The following is a 19744-nucleotide window of genomic DNA, read 5'->3' on the forward strand; positions in this document are numbered from 1 at the left end:
CCTTATCTCACAGCAGTGTTGTGAAGCTTAATTAACTAATTAATCTCTCAAAGAATTGTGATAGTTTTAGATTAAAGACCCTGAGCAAAGTATTTATTACCGGTCCCTTCACTAGCGACAATAATGCTGTTATTGACTCCCAAGGGCTCTCTGGGGTTTAAACCTTGGTTTATTAAGGATATTGCAAGAATTTTAGGCTTTTGACAGAGCAGTTGTATGGAATTCTGGGCTGTTCCTGGGGTAACACCTTCCCCAGTGCCTGTGGAGCAGGAATCCACACCTTTGGCATCGCTCGGGGGCCCTGATACTCCATGGGCAAGGTGGGGGCTAATCCAGGACTCCCCATCCCAGTCATGGATGTATTATGTCTTTTTTTTTTTCTAATTAGAATGAGCACATTTAATTAGTGGTGGGTTTAGAGCACACACAGAGAAAAGCTTCCTGTCACTTCCCTGGATTTCCACTGCAGGGTTGCGTGTGCTGCCACACAGGATTCCCAGCGAGCCCTGCCTCTGGCACGACTGCCATCCCAGAGGAAATAAATTCAGGAATGGTCATTTTCTAAACAATGATGCTTATCTTCTTGCTTTCCCCCCCAAAAAAATTAATCTTCGGGTTGAGGAGAGACAGCAGTAAGAGTGTTGTGGTGAAGGGGACAGCTGAGTGAAAATCGTTCCTCCCTGGAAGGATAATGGAATGTTAATAGAAGACAGTGGGATACGGATTGGTGAGGGTGACAGGAGGGAATTAGGTCTTGGAGTGGGGACTAACAGAGATGTAAGAGCAGGACAGCACAGTCACCAAACGGGTCAATGCCATCTCCTGGGATTTTCTCCAAACTGGAGGGGAGTGCTGGGGGCCAGGCTAGTCTTTCCTGCACGGCCCCTGCACACCCAGGGACCATTCCCAGGGGCTGCGTTTGGCCACCAGGACACTGACATAGTGTTGGAGAGGATCTGCAGGGAATGATGAAGAAATGGGGAATAGCACTTGAGGAGTGGGCAGGTTTGATATGCTTTGGAGGATGATCCCCCGATTACGCCCAGGCAGCATCACTGGCTTGGTTACGGGTACGTTGGGGTGGTGAACCTATGGAGATTCATTCCCCCATTGTCCCAGTCTCGGCCAAAGGGATGTGGGCTCTGGGGGCACCCTGGAAAGCCCCTCGGTGGGGCAGAAGGCCCTGCTGCTCCAAGCCAACAGGCCCCTGTGGCTGCAGTGTCAGCTCCATGCTGGCACCACGGTGGGTGCACAGAGATCATGGAGTCCCAGGATGGTTTGGGTTGGAAGGGACATCAAGGATCATCCAGTTCCAACCCCAACCTTCCACTAGCCCAGGTTGCTCCAAGCCCCCTGGCCTTGGACACTCCCAGGGATCCAGGGGCAGCCACAGCTTCTCCGGGCAACCTGTGCCAGGGCCTCCCCACCCTCCCAGCCAGGAATTCCTTCCTAATCCCCAAGGCAGGGGGGGCCTTGGCCGCACGAAGCCATTCCCCGCGTCCTGCCCCTCCATCCCTGCCCAGCGCGGCCGCTCGGCCAAAATGGAGGCGGCGGGGTCGCCCCCACCGCTGCCCACCCTTCCCCGTCCCCTTCCCACCCCTTCCCTATCCCTTTCCCACTCCTTCCCCGCGTCCCTCCCCCGGCGGGCGGCGGGACTACGAGTCCCATGGCGCCGCGGGCCGGGGGCGGAGCGGGGCTTTGTGCGGGCGGCATGCGGGGGAGCCGCAGCCTGGGCTGGAGCCGGAGCAGGAGTCGCAGCCGCAGCCGGAGCCGGAGCGAGCCCGCCCCGGGGGGAGGAGGGCGAGGGCGGCGAGCCATGACGGGCGGCGGCGCCGCGAAGCGCCGGCGGTGGTAGAGAGAGAGAGAGAGAGAAGAGAGAGAGAGAAGAGAGAGAGAAGAGAAGAGAAGAGGGAGCCCCGAGCGCGGAGCCCGCGGGGCAGCGCCGAGGGGCCGCCATGGGCAACGCGGGCAGCGTGGACGCGCAGCACACCGAGCTGCGGGCGCACCCCGTGCCCCTCAAGCTGCCCATGCCCGAGCCCGGCGAGCTGGAGGAGCGCTTCGCCGTGGTCCTGGTGAGCCGGCGCCGGCCCCATTGTCTGCGGGCGGCGCGGAGCGGGGCGGGGGGGGAGGCAGCGCCGAAAAGTTGGAGCGGGAGCGGCGGCCGGGCACAGGTGGGGTGGGCTCGGCCCCCCGCCCGCGGGACGGGGCCGCGGCTCTTTGTCTCGGGAGCCCCCCGAGAGCCGCCCCTGGCCGAGCCCAGGCGGAGCCCCGGCCGGTTCGCCCGGCGCCGGCGGAGCGCAGCCCGCGGGCGGGGGCGGCCCCGGCGGGGCTGGAGCTGCGGGCAGGGATCGGCCCGGCCCGGCGGAGCCCCCCGGGACACCCCGGTCCTGTTCCCCCACCCGGGGACACCCCGGTCCTGTTCCCCCACCCGGGGACACCCCGGTCCTGTTCCCCCACCTGGGGACACCCCGGTCCTGTGACCCTTCGAGGACGCCGCCGTCCTGCCCTCCCCCTCCCGGGGAGCCCCCCGTCCTGCCCCCCGGAGACACCTCGGTCCTGTCCCCCCACCCCCCTCCATCCTCCCCGGGGACACCCCTGTCCTGCTCCCTCGAGGATACCTCTCGGTCCTGCCCCCCCCCCAACGGGGACACCCCGGTCCTGTCCCCCCTGGGGACACCTCGGTCCCGTTTCCCCCTGGGGACACCCCGGCGCTGCCCCTCCGGTGTGCGCGGGGCACCGGGGCCGGTGCTGGGCTGGGTGTTTGGGATCAGCGGGACGGCCTGGGGGTTTGGGATCAGCGGGACGGGCTGGGGGTTTGGGATCAGCGGGACGGGCTGGGTGTTTGGGATCAGCGGGACGGGCTGGGTGTTTGGGATCAGCGGGACGGGCTGGGTGTTTGGGGTCAGCGGGACGGGCTGGGTGTTTGGGATCAGCAGGGCTGTGCACCCCTGGGCGCTCCCCTGGGTGCTCCCCGGGCGCCGCATCGCGCAAACCTGCCGCTCGCTCTCAGGCGCCCGGGTATCGCGACCCGGGTATCGCGACTCGGCTGTGGCGCCCCGTCTCCCTCTGCCGTGCCCTCCCTACTGGGAGCCCCGTTTCCGTGCGGAGCAGAGCCGGGGGAGGAGGGCGAGCGGCCCCATGTGCGTGCCATGCCCCCGCTCCCTGCGGTGCCAGGGGAAGCCCGGCCGGGAGAGCTGCTGCCGGAGTAATTCCCGTCGCACAGCCCGGGGCAGCCCCCCCGGGCCGCCAAACGCTCCCGGCGCTGGGCGAGGATTCGCGAACTGGTGTGCGCTGGGGATTATTTCTGGTTAGACCCAATTAGATTATCATGTCTAAGAAAAGAATAAGCCTATTCAGTCAGGAACCCCCACTGACGAGCCAAATGGCGAGTGAGATGTTACGATTATTAGGCACAGTGGAAAAACCTTGATGTCGTGTTGCTCTTGTCGGGAAAGCCGTGGTGGTTCTGCGGATGGGAGATGCTCCTGCAGGCAGCACAGGGCTCAGAATCGGGTCTGGATTCATCCTAACCTGCCGCGAGAGTGTCTGGCTTGGTTTGCCTGCATGGTCCGGGGGAGAAAATTGGTGGGTTCGAGTTGGGACTGATTGATTAGATCAGTCAGAGGCAGAGACATCGTCTGGGAGAGCGTTAGAGATGTGTAATGTAAATATGGGAGATAACAGGGCCGTGCCTGTGATTTCCTGAGGTACTTGAAAGGAGGAGATGGCCTCTGGTTCTAAAGATGGACTTAAATAAAGGCTCAGAGGGCGAGTGCTGTAGCCTTGCTGGAGGGAGAGGCCATGCAGAGGCACAGTCTGTACAAATGGGGTGTTGGATGGTTTGCTCCCGTTGATTCCTTCTCCCATTGGGAGAAGCTGCAAGGTGGGGCTCCAAAAATCACCTTCATCCCGTCCTGGAAGCCTTCCAGGGATGGCTGGTGGTGTTGCAGCTTCCAGGAAATCTCTGAGCAGTTCCTGAAGGAATAAACTCTCCGGCTGTTACTGTTTTGCTTTCTCTGTGGCTCTGAGGGAAGGATGGCTGTGCCACCAGTCAAACCCCAGAGCGGGGCAGGCAGGAGGGCTGCAAGGATTGATGAGAAAGGAATGGTGAGGGGAGAAAGGACGAGGGATATTTTCTGTGGGGATGGTGGATTAGTCAGGGGATGTGAGTATGAAGAAGAAGCTGGAGGTTATAGGACTAAATCTCACCTTCTTTACAGGCTGTCTTAAGAAATTAGCCTGGCACCGGCGTTGCTGGCACACCGGGGAGCCCTGGTGAGGTCCTGGAGGGCTTTGCTGACAGTGGCAATTCTCATGTCACTAACGAAATTTCCAGGACTGATTGTGACGTTGATGAACACGAGGCTCAGCTGAGTGGCTCGTGCAGATCTGGAGTCATCGTGCTGAGGGGTTTGTTTCCAGTTCTGTGTGCCAGGATCGGGTTGTGCAGGAAAGGTTCCTCCTGTGCAGCATCACAAGTGTGTTTGGAAGTTTTATTCTTCCCCCCCTCGTGCAGGACAATGAGCCATCACCCTCCAAAACATGTCCGTGGCCACGAGTGCTGTGATAGCAACTTTTATTTTTCCCACTTTGAACACGCTCTCCTGAGCTTCTCCAGGATCTCTGTGGTCCCTGGTGTGCCTGGAGGTGATGGATGAGCGTGCCAGCGTGCGTTGTTAGAGGAGCTGGTCTTGAGGAAGGGCTCTGGTGAGGTGGTTTGTCACCTCAAACATGCAGAGTCACCTCTGGGTAGCCTCGCTCTTTGAGGTGTTTCCACTGGAGGAGGTGATGGGCAGTGCCCCAGGTCACACTTTTTGGGTGAAGCTCTCAAATCTCCCTGTGCTCCCATGGCGTTCCCAGGATGTGCTGAGCCCGTGTGAGGTGGTGCCAGGCCTGGCTGTGCCACACCTCTTGGCCTGCTGGACAAATAACACGAGAGGGGTTTCCTGTGGATCTGGGTCTCCTGGTGCTGTTTTTGGCACTGCTGTGGTAAATGTGCTTCCATGGCTTGTGTGCTGTGTGGAGTCTCCAGTGTGAGGCCCAGGGGTGTGTGTTGTGTTTGATGGGATGTACTTGGAGGAGGGAAACGTGAAGGATAACCCAAGAGAGATCCAGCTTTCTGTCTGTAAGCTGCTGATGTGAATTGTCCCCCTTTCCTGTGAAATAATTCCCTCAGTCTCAGGTTTACCCCGGAGTGTGTCATTGCCACCACGTGTCCCGATGTGCCCGTGAGGGCTGATGGATAAACTGGGATCTGGATCCCAGAGCTGACTCTGAGCTTTCCAGCACTGGCATGTGCCTGCCTTCCCCAAGATGCTCCCTTTTCCTCCTCAGCCTTGTGGGATGTTTTCCTGGCTTTATCCTACGGACACGTGGGGCATAAACCCTGGATTCTGGTGTCCAAACCATCGCTCAGCAAACCAAGTGTGCCAGGAGCATCCCTGGACATGATGGCACCACTGTTCCCTGTGGGAAGCTGGGATCCATGGGAGTGAATTCCAGGCTCCCAGCTCCTGCAGCAGGGTGGTCTCTCCCTGATCCCATAACGGGGTTGCACGTTTGCAAACGCCACGTGGTTTGGAGGAGGCAGCCAGGCCGGAGTTGGCAGGGGAAATCGGTGCCTAATGAGCTGTGATTGACATAATTTGACTGCTGGATTACAAATCTGCGGTGAGGTTAACAGGAAATATCCTCTTACCCCCTCCAAGTGGGATTTCATGTACAAAGGAGGCTTCTGTGCCCGCTGCTGTGGGCTGGAGGGACGGGGCTGAAGGCTGAGGGGAGGTGTTTGCCATCCTCAGTGTAACGTGAGGGCAGGGCAGCCACTCTGGTTCTGCTCGGGGCACTCAAGGCTTTGCCCATAAGAACTTCCTCCTTCCTCTGGAATTTCCCTTTTCATGGTGGATTTTGTCCCAGCATCGTTTTCCACACCGGTGAGGGCAGTTTGAGTGTCTCCTGCTGAAGAATTCGAAGGCTCAGTGTGAAAACTCTAATGTTTCCCAGCTGTTTTCCATTCCCCTTCCTGGTCCATCAAGTATATTAGGCTTTGTTTTATAATATAGATGGTTTAGGGTCTGCAAATCATTACAGAGCAGGACGTGGCTGCAGGGGATGTCTGTGGGGTAGGACGAGTTCCCTCCTTTGGTGGAGCTGGTGGGGCACTGGATTCCTTGTTGTGATTCCTAAATTTAGCAGAACTTGGGATGGATTTCAGTGGAGGTCCTGAAATACCTGAGACTCCCATATCAGGTGTGATTTGTGTTGGTTTGGTGGAATTTGAAGGCAATACTGTGGAAGCTGAGAGACACTGAACTAGGTTTAGGAATCTTCAGGAAAAGGAGATTTCTAAAATTCAGCCCTGCTGGGTTTCCTTGTTCAGGCCCCAGCTCTGACAGAGCCACTGGGCTCTTCCTTAAGGTCTCATTGCAATGATTTGGGCAATGACAGCTTTTAATGAGGAAACAGTCCAATAAATCCCACTGTTAAATACATGTATTTCAGAGGGAGGGAGCACTGGGTGGTGACACTTGTGCCCAGCTGCTGCGGCAGCCAGGAGGTGGCATTTGTGAGTTTTTCCACCCAGACATCACAGGAGAATTATTTTTATTAAACTAATTTTTAATTTGAGTGTCTGGAACGCGAGGTCTGAGGTGAACAACAACAGCTCAAACAACTTGTTGAGGTGGAACCCCCCTGCCTTTACCCTGAACCTGCACCACCAGTGCACTGACCCTTTATCAAACATCTTTATTGACTCCCTTAACCTTGTGTGCAAGATAAAAGGGGTTTTTATTATTTTTATTTTGTCTTCACAAGCAAGGTCACGCAAAACTTGGCCCTGAGGTGTGACATGTTCTCTTCTTCTGTGCTGCAGGATGTTGGTGATGTTGGGAAAGAATTTGAGAGGTGCAAAATGAAATTCAGAGTTTACAAGATGGTCTGAAGTAAAACAATAGCTGTTGGGTAGTTTTGAGTTGATGACTGAATGACTTGGAGTGACTGGAGTCAGCCTGTAGTCTTTAATTTAAAAATAAAATCTGCATGAAAAGGTGTTAAAATCCACAAGAACGTCTCCCCCTCAAATAGCAAAACTCAGCAGAAACAAACCCAAACTGAAATGTTTGATTTGTTGTGTTTGTTTTGAAAGGACTTCTTGTTATTTTCATTATATTTTTTGCATCGTTCTGCAGAGATTATGAATTATTTAGGGAACTTTTTAAAGACTCCAAGTCCCTTTTAAGATAAAACATCCATCTGAAGGTGTGCAGGGTAATTATCAGCCTGTGCTTATGGGGCTGCTTAAGAGAAGGGGAGTGTTTTTTCCCTGCTGGAATTTTGGGAGCTCCTTAAAGCTGCCAGAGGGACTGATCTGGTGCTTCATCTGAGATCAGCACCGCCTCTGTTTTTAGCAGGGTTTGAACTTGTTCTCATTTTGAGGTCAGCACCTGCTGAATAAAAGAATTTCTCTTCCCAGTCTGTTGGAAAAGGTGGTTTAAATCTGTCACCTTGGTCTGGCACTTCATAGGCAGGCGAGTGAGTGACCCTGCAGGAGGAACTGGGTTTATTTGCCTCATTATTTCTGCCTTGGAATCCCTCCTAAAGTGAAACCAAGCTCTGACATTTCCCTTTCTGATCTCTTGTTTGGTCGTTGGGAGGTTACTGAGAGCCAAACCTTTCCCCCCAAATACGTTTTTAGTTTTGAGCTTTCAGCATTTCTGTTCATTTTCCAGACTGTTGCTGTGCTCCCAGCCCAGTGACTGGGAAGTGAGGATGAATGGTGCCCACTGTTCTGGTCAGGAGTGGAAAATCCCTGGGATTGATTGCAGTTTTGCTTTTGCTTTTCCCCAGCCCCTGGTCAGTGTGATGCTCCCTCTGGGCAGCAGCTCCCTCAGTGGGTGTGAGGAGGTGGCCAGGGAAAGGTCTCATGGGACAAGTTTGGGCTCCAGTGGCACCAGTGTCCGGGTGGGATGATCCCACATTGGCATTGGTGCCCAGTGTGGATTTGTAGCACAGGGAAGGTAAAACCTCTTTGGTTTTGCTGCAAGTTCTGCTGCACTGATTGTTGTCAGGAGTTGGTGACGTCCATCAGGGGAGTTTGGTGCCACTTACACTGGTCATGGAATGGTTTGGAAGGGAACTCAAAGCCCATCTCATTCCACCCTTCCACCTTCCACTAGCCCAGCTTGCTCCAAGCCCCGTCCAGCCTGGCCTTGGACACTTCCAGGGATCCAGGGGCAGCCACAGCTTCTCTGGGCAACCTGTGCCAGGGCCTCCCCACCCTCCCAGCCAGGAATTCCTTCCCAATATCCCATCTCTCACTGCCCTCTGGCAGTGGGAAGCCATTCCCTGTGTCCTGTCCCTTCATCCCTTGTTCAGAGTCCGTCTGCAGAGGGACTGATTCTGATCCCATGTTTAGGGCCATCACTCAGAGCTCCATGACATGCTCATGGAAGAAGGATTCCCATGTTCCAGGTGTACATTTAGAACCAAAATAGAGCAGAGAATGCCCTTGGGACTCAGGTGTTACAGTGGTAAAACCCATGGATTGATTTCCTAGAATCCCAGGCTGGTTTGGTTTGGAAGGGACACTGAGGATCATCTCATTCTACCCTTCCACCAGCCCAGGTTGCTCCAAGCCCCGTCCAACCTGACCTTGGACACTTCAGGGATCCAGGGGATCTCCAGGCCATTCTGGGCTGGATTGGGTCTGGCAGGGAGTGCTGGCACCCCGGGCTGTGCCCGGAGCAGGCCGTGGAGCAGCACGTGGAGGTGCCCGCGGTGTCACCGTGACCTCGTGGGGCGGGAAGCGAAGGGCTCTGCTCAGCACGGGGAAATGAATTATGCAAAACATGCTAATGCAGCAACACTTCAGCACCAGTTTATTTTTAAGCATCTGGGCTGCCTCTTGAGTTTGAATTAAGCTCTCGATGATCAGGATCAAAACACTTCCCGGTGCAGGAGGCCACGGAAGGGACGTGGTTGGTTTGCCCGGTGCCCTTTGGGTGCCGTGTCCTGGGAAGGTGAGGTGGCAGCAGGAGGATGGAGCTGTGGGTGGAACATGCCCTGCTCCAGAGGGTTTTCTCACCGCTGGGAGATGTAAATATGATTTTTCTTTGGTAACCAGAAGGTTGGACCTTAGAACTAGCAGGCCAGTTGGAAGTGTGCTCCCGGGCAGTGGTGGGACCAGCTGATCCAGCTGCTGGAAGGTTTCCATGGCCAGCAGCGTGCAGCAGCCACATTTGAGACAAACTGAGCTGAATTATTGTTTGTTTTCTGTTTGGAAGAGCCCGTTTGGGAATTTGCTGTGGGAAATAAGCGACACCAACTCCCTCCATTTGATTTATAATTGGGTTAGAAGGAGGTCTCTGGTGTGAGCCTCCAGCAGTGAGGAGCTGCAGCATCGTGGAGCCAAAGGGCTCAGGCTGGTCAGGTAACAGCACCTGCAGCTGCTGGGGCTTGAAAAGAGTCATTTCCCTTTTATCACGTCCTGCTGATTGCAGTTCTGAAGGGTCAGTGTTGTCAAACAAGCAGATTTTCATCCCTTGGCCTTCACACCCTGACACCAGTTGACCGTGGAAGGGACAATTCTTGCCCACACAGAACTGTCACTGGGAAATGCCGTGTTCCCAGTTACTCCTGCCAAGGGCTCCAGTTTAGGCTGGATCTCAGGGAAAGGTTCTTCCCCCAGAGGATGGTTGGCACTGACCAGGCTCCCCAGGGCAGTGGGCACAACCCCAAGGCTGCCAGAGCTCCAGGAGGGTTTGGACAACGCTCTGAGGCACAGGGGAGGATCACTGGGGTGTCTGTGCAGGGCCTGGGGTTGGACTGATGATCCCTGCAGGTCCCTTCCCACCCAGGATTCCAGGATTGTATGATCTGCAGGTATGATTTGCACCCCTGTTTTAACTGAGTGTTGTTTCACTTGCACTGATTGTTTTGCCCACGATCATCTGCTTTTTAACTTTAATAACTCGAGATGCACAACGTTATATATGGATATATTGGAAAACAAAAGCACTAATTTGTCCCAGGCTTTGTCTCTTCCTAAAATAGTGCCTTTCACAAGTGTTTCATTGCTTAAAGACTTGGAGAATGTATAACTTGTGTATACTGTGCTATAACATGCTGCAGAAACTCAACATGTGTTGGTTTTCAATTTACTGGGGGATCTCTCAACAAACCAAGCGTTTGTGTGCCGTGACTGCGCAGCGTTAAACATATATTTGGGGAGGATATTCATAAAGCAACATAATGGTGGCATTGTGTTGGAGATGAATGGTCTTCTCATGAGTGCTGGGCGCTGTGAGGACCTCCAGGACTCTGCACTGCTGCTCTTGAGAGCGACGGAGTGTCCTGGATCATGAGCTGGAAACGTGCCCGGCGCTTCCCGACGGCAGCGTCGGAGAGGCAAGTGGGGACACCTCGGCACGGCCACCCTGGGAACGGTCCTGCCAGGGGCTGGGCTGCTCTGGGGACAGCCTGCTCTGGGTCCCAGGGAAAAGCCCACGGCAGAAAGGTCCACAGGAAAACTCCTGGAAGTTGTGACTTCTCTTGTCACGTTGTGTGACGGGCACGGAGCAGGGTGAACCATGGGGGGGTGGGCAGGGTTAGATGGGATATTGGGAAGGGATTCTTGGCTGTGAGGATGGTGAGGTGATGGAATGGATTTCCCAGAGAAGCTGTGGCTGCCCCTGGATCCCTGGAAGTGTCCAAGGCCAGGGTGGAGCAACCTGGGCTGGTGGAAGGTGTCCCTGCCCATGGCAGGGGTGGGACTGGATGGGCTTTAAGGTCCCTTCCCACCCAAACCAGTCTGGGATTCTGTAACTATGGCCTCCTGCCCTCTCAGAAGTTGTATCCCTGTGGTCCAGGGGCAGAAGTGGTTGGTGATGGCAGTAGGAGCCCACAGGGCTGCCCTTGGTGTCTCCAAAATTGGTGGACACCTCTGGCCACTCTCCCCTACCTGGGTGTTGGTCGAGGGCAGAAGTTCCTCCCGCACAGAATATTCCAAAGCATATGAAGAAAGTTTAGGTTTTTTAGTGTATGTTGGGGTGTTGTGGGAGGTACCTTAAAAAATACAAGAATTTGTGTTCGTTCGTGGTTTGCCTTTTTTTTTTTTTTAAATATACATTATTTGGCCAGAAATCATTTACTATAAAAGGACTTGGGGCGACTATAGATTGTACATCTGTTACTTGTTTGTCTGCAAAATGACTGTACAGTTGAGGCCAAAAGCAGAGAATAGAGGGTTGTACAAGTTGGCAAAGTTGCTGAAGTCTTTCAGAAGCCAGTAATTACAATGAAGAAGCAAATTGTTCAGTGCAGGAACTCTGGTTGTTCGTCCCTCTAACGCTCTGGCACGTCCCTCTGTGATCCCTCCTGTCCTGCTTTCCAAAGGGCACACAAATGACACGGATCTACCTGGGCTGGATCTGCAGGCAGGGGAAAGGAAACGTCTGGGGAGTGATGGAGGTGACTTGGCTGAGTTTGTACAGCAGCTTTTCCCAAAGATTTCCCATAATTTAGCGTGTTTGGGAGTGCTTCAAAGGGCTTTCTGCCCAGCTCTGAGCCCTGCAAGCACGGACGGTCAAATAAATTAACCATCACAAATATTTAACTTAAAGCCTGGTCAAATAAGAGCTTTGATGTTTCACGTGTGTGGGGGGGAAGCCTCTGTGCGTCTGTACACTCTCACACGTTGGGTGAATTTGTCTCTTCTCTCAGACATAAGAAGCCTGAAACTGGAAATCCAAATAATTATGTTCCACCCCCGGGGGCAGCAGGTTGAAATATGGGGTTGGTTGGAAACAGGGCACACGGAGTTTTACTGGGGAGCTGATGGAAAGCAGATGGCAGAGAGTGGTCACACCTTGGGGAACTGTGGGCTCGGATGTGCCATCCCTCCAGAAAGCTTTGCCTCACAGGTGATTTTTTCCTGGCGTGGTGTAAGTGTTGCTTGGTGGCCATCGACTCTCCAGGGGTCAATTTGACACGGTGATAATGATGAAAGTGCACCATGGATTGAGCCAGGGAGTGTTTGGGTTTAATCCTTGGGTGATAACATCTGTTTACAGGTGGCTGGAATGAATTGTGAGCTGTCTCGTCTAAAAATTGCAGCTTCCTAAAATAGTGTGGGAGTTGTCGTGTCTTCCCAGGGATGTGCGTGTGTGTGAGCACAGCTCTGCTCCTGTCACAGCTCCAGGTACAAATCCCGTTCTCTTGATCACGTAAATGAGATATCTGAGCGTGGCAAACGCACGCTGTTCTCTCTGGTAAATAAAACAAGAACTTGTGTGCTTTATGTTTTTTATCCATGAATTTTTTACGAGCCCCGTGGTGCCCTGGAGGAAGGAGGGGAGTGGGATGGGCTTGGAGCAACCTGCTCTAGGGAAGATGTCCCTGTCCCCAGGGAATAAGATGATCTTTAAGGTCTCTTCCAACCCAAACAATTCCATGATTCTGTGATTTTTATGCCTGAGCAGATGAGTGTTTTGCACAAAACACTGCAGGAAGGTGTTTTTCTTTTAAAATTTCGGTTTTTAAGTCCTTTTATGTGAGAGCCTATAATACCTGGGATGGTCAACAGTGTTTCCCTTGTGCATGAGAAGGGAGAGGTTCAGCTGACTTGGATCAAGTGGCAAAAGAGTAGGAGAAGAGGAATTTAGGAAGCTGAGTCTCAGCCTTTGTACAGATTAAAGTGAAGTGACCTTTTGGATCAGGTTTACAGGCTCAGGGATGTGACTGGTGACCTTTCCTCCAGCGTGGGGCATCTCGGGGAGAGGCAAAGCTTTGGTATCATCCCACACAACATCCAGCCCTCCCTTTGTTGGCCATCTCTTGGTATGTGAGCAGGAGGTGTTTTCCAGGAATAAATCTGTGCATATTCCTGCAAATCCAGGCTGTTGTTCGGAGCAGAAGGCAGGTGGGCTTTCTCCGTGCTAAGGAAGGATTTTGACAGATTTAAGTGCTTCGATTAGAACATAAAATAAATTGTGCAAGAGTTTACATGAGCTGAGTCCTTCCCTGTTTGGCAGCAGCGAGGGGGATGCAAATGAATTCCTTGTTTCACAGAGCAGGGCAGGAAAACCAGCTCAGTTTTCAGGTGCTGATAGTGCTCCTGCATCCTTGGATGAAGCAGATCCAGTGTGTCCCGAGCTGGTTTTGCAGGGAAAAGGAAGAACTCAGATACCTACAAACAAAAATTGATTAAGCATGAAATTCTTTTCTGGCAGTGAATTCGTGGTTGGCTCAGAGACAAAAGGTTGCACAACTGAAAAGGAAAAGGAATTTTACTTGGAAAGCTCAAAGCTATTGTTTGTTTGGTTTTGCTCGTGTTTATTTTCTGTCTGGTGGCAAATCTTTGTTAAAGGTGAACTATCCCTTCTGTTCAGCAAGTGGAGTGAAAACAGCCCAGATGCACTTGTGAGGCATTCAGTAAATGGTTAGAATTGTTGGGATTGTTGTAGGTGCTCGGAGGAAGTGGTTGGTGATCCTCGAGGTGCAATAACCCGTGTAGAGCAGGGTGTTACTTGTACTTCCAGTGTGAAGCACAGCTCTTGTGTTAGAACAACCCGGACAGCACATAAATAAATATATGGATGTGTAGATACATCGGAACATCAACAGTAATACCTGTTGTAATATTTCAAGTTTAACCTACAGGCTTGTTTGGGTACATCCTCCCAGCTGCTGCTGTGCCAAAACATTTCACAGGAAAGGTGAGAAGGGAGCAAACCACCTCTTTAACACTGGGAAAATTCCCGTTGGGGTTTATTCTGCCTTCAGAAACGGTGTGTTTAGTAATTCCTTTGTGGGACAGCTCTGTGTTGGTGTGTGTTATATCTGGTGGCTCACGGGACGGTCGCGTTTTGGTGCTTTGATGGACCCTGAGCACCACAACTTTCTGCAGTGAGGACCTTTCTGCCAAAGACAGCCGTGATAAGCAAAGCTTTGTAGCCAAAACACTGACTGAGGCCTTGAATGGGGCTGTTCTTGCCCCCCTGAGCTTCCAGCCTGGCTGACCCTGTGCTGGGTGATCCCACATCCATGGGCACTTCCACCTCTGTGGAAGCTCCTTACTCTGACTCTCCAGTGCTCAGTAATGACCTAATTTTGGGGTCCAAGTTGCTGCTACTCAAAGTGCCGAATTCTGGCTGTTTCCTCCTGTTTAAATTAGCAGAGATTTTTAGTTTTCTAGTTTTAATTTTCTCCTTGTTCCCTCGATCAGCAATTTTTGGGTCGAAACTTTCCCTTTCCTGACAGGAGCTGGAAGCAGCAGCTCTTGCAGTGCACTGTGATAACAGTAGTGATGATAAAGGCTTTAGGCAGTGGTTAGGAGGGAGCAGGTCAGTAGATTTATGGATTTTTCTGGCCAGACTCCATCCCTGGAGATGTCTGTGCTGCTTTTTCCCTCAGGGACTTCTCAGGAGCTGTGCTGAGCCAGGAGTGGGATTTGGTGTTTGTGCCCCTGTCACTGCCCTTTCCTGGCTCCATGGCAGGCAGGGGTTGCACATGAACAGGACACTCCAATCCAGGCAGGGACTGGACATTCCCAGGACACTTCAGTCCAGCTGTGGAAGCACAGTGGAGCCCGGCCTGCTCCGTCTCCCCTCGGTTATCTCGGAGGCATTTCGGCCTTCGTGGGAGGGAATGTGGCTGGAGAAGTATCAACATGCCAGGAGCAAATACACTTCATTAGGGAGCAGGGTTTAACATTTTTGGCATTAGTAGGAGGCTGAGCTATGGTGTTTGTGCACTTGGTGGTGGAGGGAGGGAGGGAGGGATGGATCTTGTGTGTCTGAGCAGCGGGGAGCAGTCAGACAATGTGTGATAGCAATCCATCAGAATGGGAAAGCTGAGGGAAAAGGGGAAAAAACAAAGAAAAAAACCCCCAGAGGTGGGGTTTGCTGTCCCACAGCAGCCCCTGACTTGCTGGAGCAACTGTCCCTTCCTGGGATCTGTGCTGGGATGCACAAGAGGCTGGTGTGGCTGTGGGAAAGGATGCCAGGGACAAGGGATGGGATACTGGGGAGAAATTCCTGCTGTGAGGGTGGGGAGGCCCTGGCACAGGTTGCCCCATCCCTGGGAGTGTCCAAGGCCAGGTTAGAGCAACCTGGGATAGTGGAAGGTGTCAGAGTTGGAACTGGATGAGCTTTAATGTCCCTTCCAACCCAAGCCATCCTGGAATTCTGTGATTCCTCTTCAGGGGATGTTGGGATTTGAGGAAATGGTGCCTTCACTGCTGCACTTGCCTGTCAGCTGAGGATGCCTGTCCTGTGATAAGCCATGGGGTCTGTTAGGCCACCTTTTTATCATGTTGGGATTGTTTTTACACTCTTCATCCTGATTTTTGTCTGGAGCAGCCTGTGGCTGATCCAAGAGCTGGGATTTCTGTTTCTGTCGGGAGAGCCTGGTGGTGTTTGCACATTGCCTTCCTACCCTGTGTGTTTGGAAATTTTACACAACTCTGATGCTTTTTTTTGTACTCCTGTGTCACATTAGGATCTCTGGAAAATGTCACCAAGTGTTTCAGCTGAACAAGATATGAAAAGACAAGGCCCTTGTGTTTAGGCTGCTTGCCTGCCGTTGCTGTTCCCTCAGGATTCGTCATCCCCAGGGATGACTGTGGACTCTTCCCAGTGCAGGATTGTAACCCACAGGCCTGTCCAGGTGTTAAAATCAGCTCCTATGCAATGTAGGAGCTCCTGTAGATCAAAAAGGTTTTATTTTACTTCAGATAAAACAATAACTGCACTTACAAACCTCTCTGGTTAGACTTCTTTGGGAGTGTTTTACACTGGATTCTTTCCTCCCTTCTCTCTGTTAAGTGCTGAAACCCTCAGCTTACATGAAAATATAAAACTTTCCTTTTAACAGGCAACATCTTTTCCAAAGATTTCCCAGAGCCCCTGGATTGTGGTAGCACCATATTGAGCAGGGCTTATGTTACAGGAATAACCATTTCACTCAGTCATACACGATTTAAGGTCTATGGAGTTTTTTACTGTTCTTTCACTTAATAGTTAAATCATCTGGAAAACATATTTTAGGTTTTTACGTGGTGTGTCTTTCCTGATGTAAAACCAGTCTGAGAGTCAGCAGCAGTTCTCCTCAGTGTGCAGGCCTGGAATGATGTCCCACCCCAGCCTGGGATACGTCGGAAGCAGTTTTGAAAATCTCGTGCCCAATTTCCAGATGATGAGAAATTCTCTTTACCTGGTGAGCTCAGACTGCCCTGCCCGAGTTCAGCTGCCCTGAGCTTCCTTTCCAAAGGCTGTCAGTTCTAACAATCCAAAGAATGAGCCTCCAGCACAGGTTTTCCTTGCTTTCTGAACAGATACTGTAACTGAGAACAGGTAGGAGCAGATGTCATTTCGGGGGCAGGGTGATAAAAAAATCTCAGCCTTTTATTTTACAGCTCCTGTGCCAGGGAATTGTGATTTTACAGGAAAATACAGCAGCTCTGCTTCAGCCTGACACGTCCCCTGGCCCTGGCTCTGCCTCCTGCTCGTGGATCATGGCAAGGCTGGGCCCTGCCCTCCCTGTGCTTCCCTGGGAGCAGGCAGGGAATTACATGGAATTACTTTAGATCCTTAAGTTCCCTTCCCACCCAAACCTGTGATTCCATGATTCTATGGCACCAAGTTTGCTGTAATCAGGGCAATAGCTTGGATTTGGCTGTCAATGTGGTGATTAAATGCACTTTATCCCTCTGTGTGAGAACTTTCCTTTCCTTACAACATCACAGGCAAAGGTAGGATGTTATCCAGTTCCATACCTCGAATCCTCAAAAGATTCCCTTTCAAACATCAGGTCATTTCTGTTCATTTGTGCACCAGGAAGGCAGGAAAACCTCAAATGAGATTTAATAAACTCCATTGCCAGTATTTGTGCATGAGATGAATTGAATAACAGAAAAAGCAGAGCTTTGTTCCTGTATCCCCTTTCTTCTTAGGAAATGGGTTTGGAGGCTGGAGTGTGATGGAGACAGTGCTTCCAACAGGAGAATTTATGCTAATTGACAGTTAATGGATCAGCTATTTTCCAAATAAAGATGGAGAACAGGCAGCCTTATGTTCTGCTAACTGCAATTGAATCATCTGGAGTCGAAATCCAGGGAGAAACAAAGCACGATCCCATTCAAATATAGCTCTGGAGTGCTAAAAAATGCAGGAATTGTGTAGGTTTGGGTAGTTTGACAGTAACACATGAGGCATTTGGGGTGGTCAGAAATTATACTGCCCCAGCTCAGTCGTGTTTCACACCAGACCAAAGAGATTCTGACCCTGGAAATGTGTAATTTAAAGAGTGACTTCCAGCTTTTCAATAGAGTGTTATTTTTGTCTTAGCACGTGAATATTAGAGCTGGAATTCCACCAAAGTTGTTAAGATTCATGAGGGACAGATGCCTGGAATGGGTATTAAATGAAAAGGCTTTATATTAAATGTTGGTATTTAGGGGAGAGTTCTGCAATCTGTTTTCTGGGAGGTGATGCAGGAAAAGGGGTCCAGGGCTGGGGAAGGAGCTGGGAGAGAAACCTTGATCCAGGGAATTAATGGGAGCCAGGGAAGCACAGACTTTTGTTCTTCCTTCATGCTTTGCTCAAACCTGAACCTGAAGACTGAGGAGTTGAATTCATCCAGTCTCAGTCCCATTGGAGCCAAGGTGGTTGGTGAGCCCTGTGTGGATCCTGCAAATGCTCCTTTTTTTGGGTATATTCTGTATATTCTCCTCCCTTGGCCACCTGCCTTCCAGTGGTCCTTTCCTCTCCCTCTTTTGTGATTCCTTCAGCAGCTTTGTATCCTGTAGCTGCCTCCTTTTGTCTGGAGAGCTACTTTTCCATAACTTAATCCTCATCTGCTTAAATCAGTCCAGGTTTTTTATTATCCCCTGGTTGTCCCTGTTCAATATTCCTCAGGTTTACTTGCCCGTCCCTTAAGTAGCTTAGGGATAAAAATGAGGATCATTTTCTAGTAATTTCCTGGGTTACTCAATTAAGTTTTAGTTGTTCCAGTAATTCAGTGTGGGGTTATTTATAGCACAATCAGCTGTGGAGTCTCGGAGGAGCCTGGAGAGCTCCAGCTCGCTTGGCTCCATGGATGGGAAGGAGCAACCACACGTTCCTGGCAGGAATGAAGGGACAGTTGTGACTTGATTCATTGAATTAAAGAGTAGTTTGAGTTGGAAGGGACATTAAGGATCATCCAGTGCCACCCCCTGCCGTGGGCAGGGACACCTTCCACCAGCCCAGGTTGTTCCAGCCTGCCCTTGGACACTTCCAGGGATCCTTGGGCAGCCACAGCTTCTCTGGGCAACCTGGGCCAGGGCCTCCCCACCCTCCCAGCAAAGAATTCCTTCCCAGTATCCCATCAAAATCAACTCTCAGCTTCAGACCATTCCCCCTTCTCTCACTCCATGCCCTTGTCCAAAGTCCCTCTCCAAGGGATTTGCTTCTTCCAGGTGCATCTGGGCGAACGGGCACAAAATCCAGTATATTTTCCCCATTTACAGCAAAGCCTCAGCCTGTATTTTCAGGGTGGGCTGGTGTTGTGTTGGGAATTAGCTGGGAACAGGAATGAGCAGGGAAAGCTGCTCTCCCCTGTGCCATTCCCGGGACTGGCTCTCATTCCCTTTTGCCAAGAGACCTGGTTGGAAACCAAGTTAAACCCAGCCTAAGGTAGGGAAGCTCTGGCCCACAGATGTTTGGGATGAATCGTGCTGCTCGTCTGTCTGTCTCAGCTGGGGTTAAATCCCGGGCTGTGGAAAATCCAACAGGGCTCTTTATTGCCTCGGAGTTGAGCCGGAGCCACGGATGCTGTGGGATGAGAGCTGGAGCACCCAACAGCTGCCTGGGAGAGCAGCACAGTCTGCACGGGGAGGAGCCTGAGTCACCAGCACAGAAACACAGCTTTGTGGGGTTTTTTCAGCTAGTTCTGAGCAGGGCTTGTCTTCTCCAGGCTTTCCAGAAGATTCAAATGTGAAGGAAGGAGTAGAAACACTCCCGGCACTGCTTTTCCCTGCTTGGAAATCTCCCCGGTTTTCTGATTTCCTGATTTCCCTGCTTGGAATTTCGGAGGAATCTCCCTAAATTTCTTTGAGGGCAGGAGCATTAAAGACACAGGAGAGTCAAAAGGAGTAATGATATTTTTTTCTGGTCGGTGATTTAGGATTGGAAAAGCTTAGGAATCCCAAAATCCAGGATGTTTCCAGGCTCTGTCAGTGCTCACATTTCCCTGATGCTTTTGAGTCTCACCTGCCATTTAAGGACTAGGCAGGTCTTTAAGTCAGGCCTTTGTCCTTGACTGATGCAGGAATAGATGCATAAGTATAAGCATATTTAATCCAGAGTGGATTGAATAATACTTTTATTATGGCAGGAGTTGAGAACATGGTAAATGAGGATAATTAACACAATCGAGTGGGTGTCCCTACAAAAATAATTCCAGCAAATGTTTTTAATATGGGGTAAAACACGCTCTATTAATTTTATTTTTTCAATTCCTTAAGCCTTCTCGCCAGCAAGCCCAAATTTAGGCTTATCAGTGCAAAATGCTCCTTACTGAGAGCTGTTTATCGACTTTGCACTGGAATAAATTGTAATAAAATGTAATAAATCATAGGTTTTGGCAGTCATTGCTTAAACCCAGCTCTACAGCAGGGATTCAGCACCACAGCCTTGTTTATGGAAGCAGTTCTTGGGGAAGATGGGGCTCAACTGGTTAATGGCAAAGTAAGAAAAACTCAGGG

The 19744-nt window shown here is 51.5% G+C and overlaps 1 protein-coding gene and 1 long non-coding RNA gene across 9 annotated transcripts in view; one reads left to right on the forward strand and one right to left on the reverse strand.

Moving 5' to 3' along the window:
• The first annotated feature begins 1731 nt into the window (after positions 1 to 1731).
• Positions 1732 to 19744, forward strand: part of FMNL2 (formin like 2) — a 122924-nt gene continuing 104911 nt past the window's right edge. For all 8 annotated transcript variants that reach the window (XM_064661744.1, XM_064661739.1, XM_064661743.1 and 5 more), the window contains exon 1: positions 1732 to 2072. In XM_064661744.1, the coding sequence (XP_064517814.1) occupies positions 1956 to 2072 (117 nt within the window). In that variant the 5' untranslated portion in view covers positions 1732 to 1955. The remainder of the gene's footprint in view (positions 2073 to 19744) is intronic.
• LOC135417490 (uncharacterized) lies at positions 3358 to 4716 on the reverse strand. Its single transcript, XR_010432064.1, has 3 exons — positions 4210 to 4716; positions 3903 to 4081; positions 3358 to 3560 (listed from the first exon to the last, which is right to left on the reverse strand). It is a non-coding gene; the product is annotated as an uncharacterized LOC135417490 (long non-coding RNA).

This window comes from Pseudopipra pipra, chromosome 7, assembly GCF_036250125.1.
Source record: "Pseudopipra pipra isolate bDixPip1 chromosome 7, bDixPip1.hap1, whole genome shotgun sequence".
Lineage (NCBI taxonomy): Eukaryota > Metazoa > Chordata > Aves > Passeriformes > Pipridae > Pseudopipra > Pseudopipra pipra.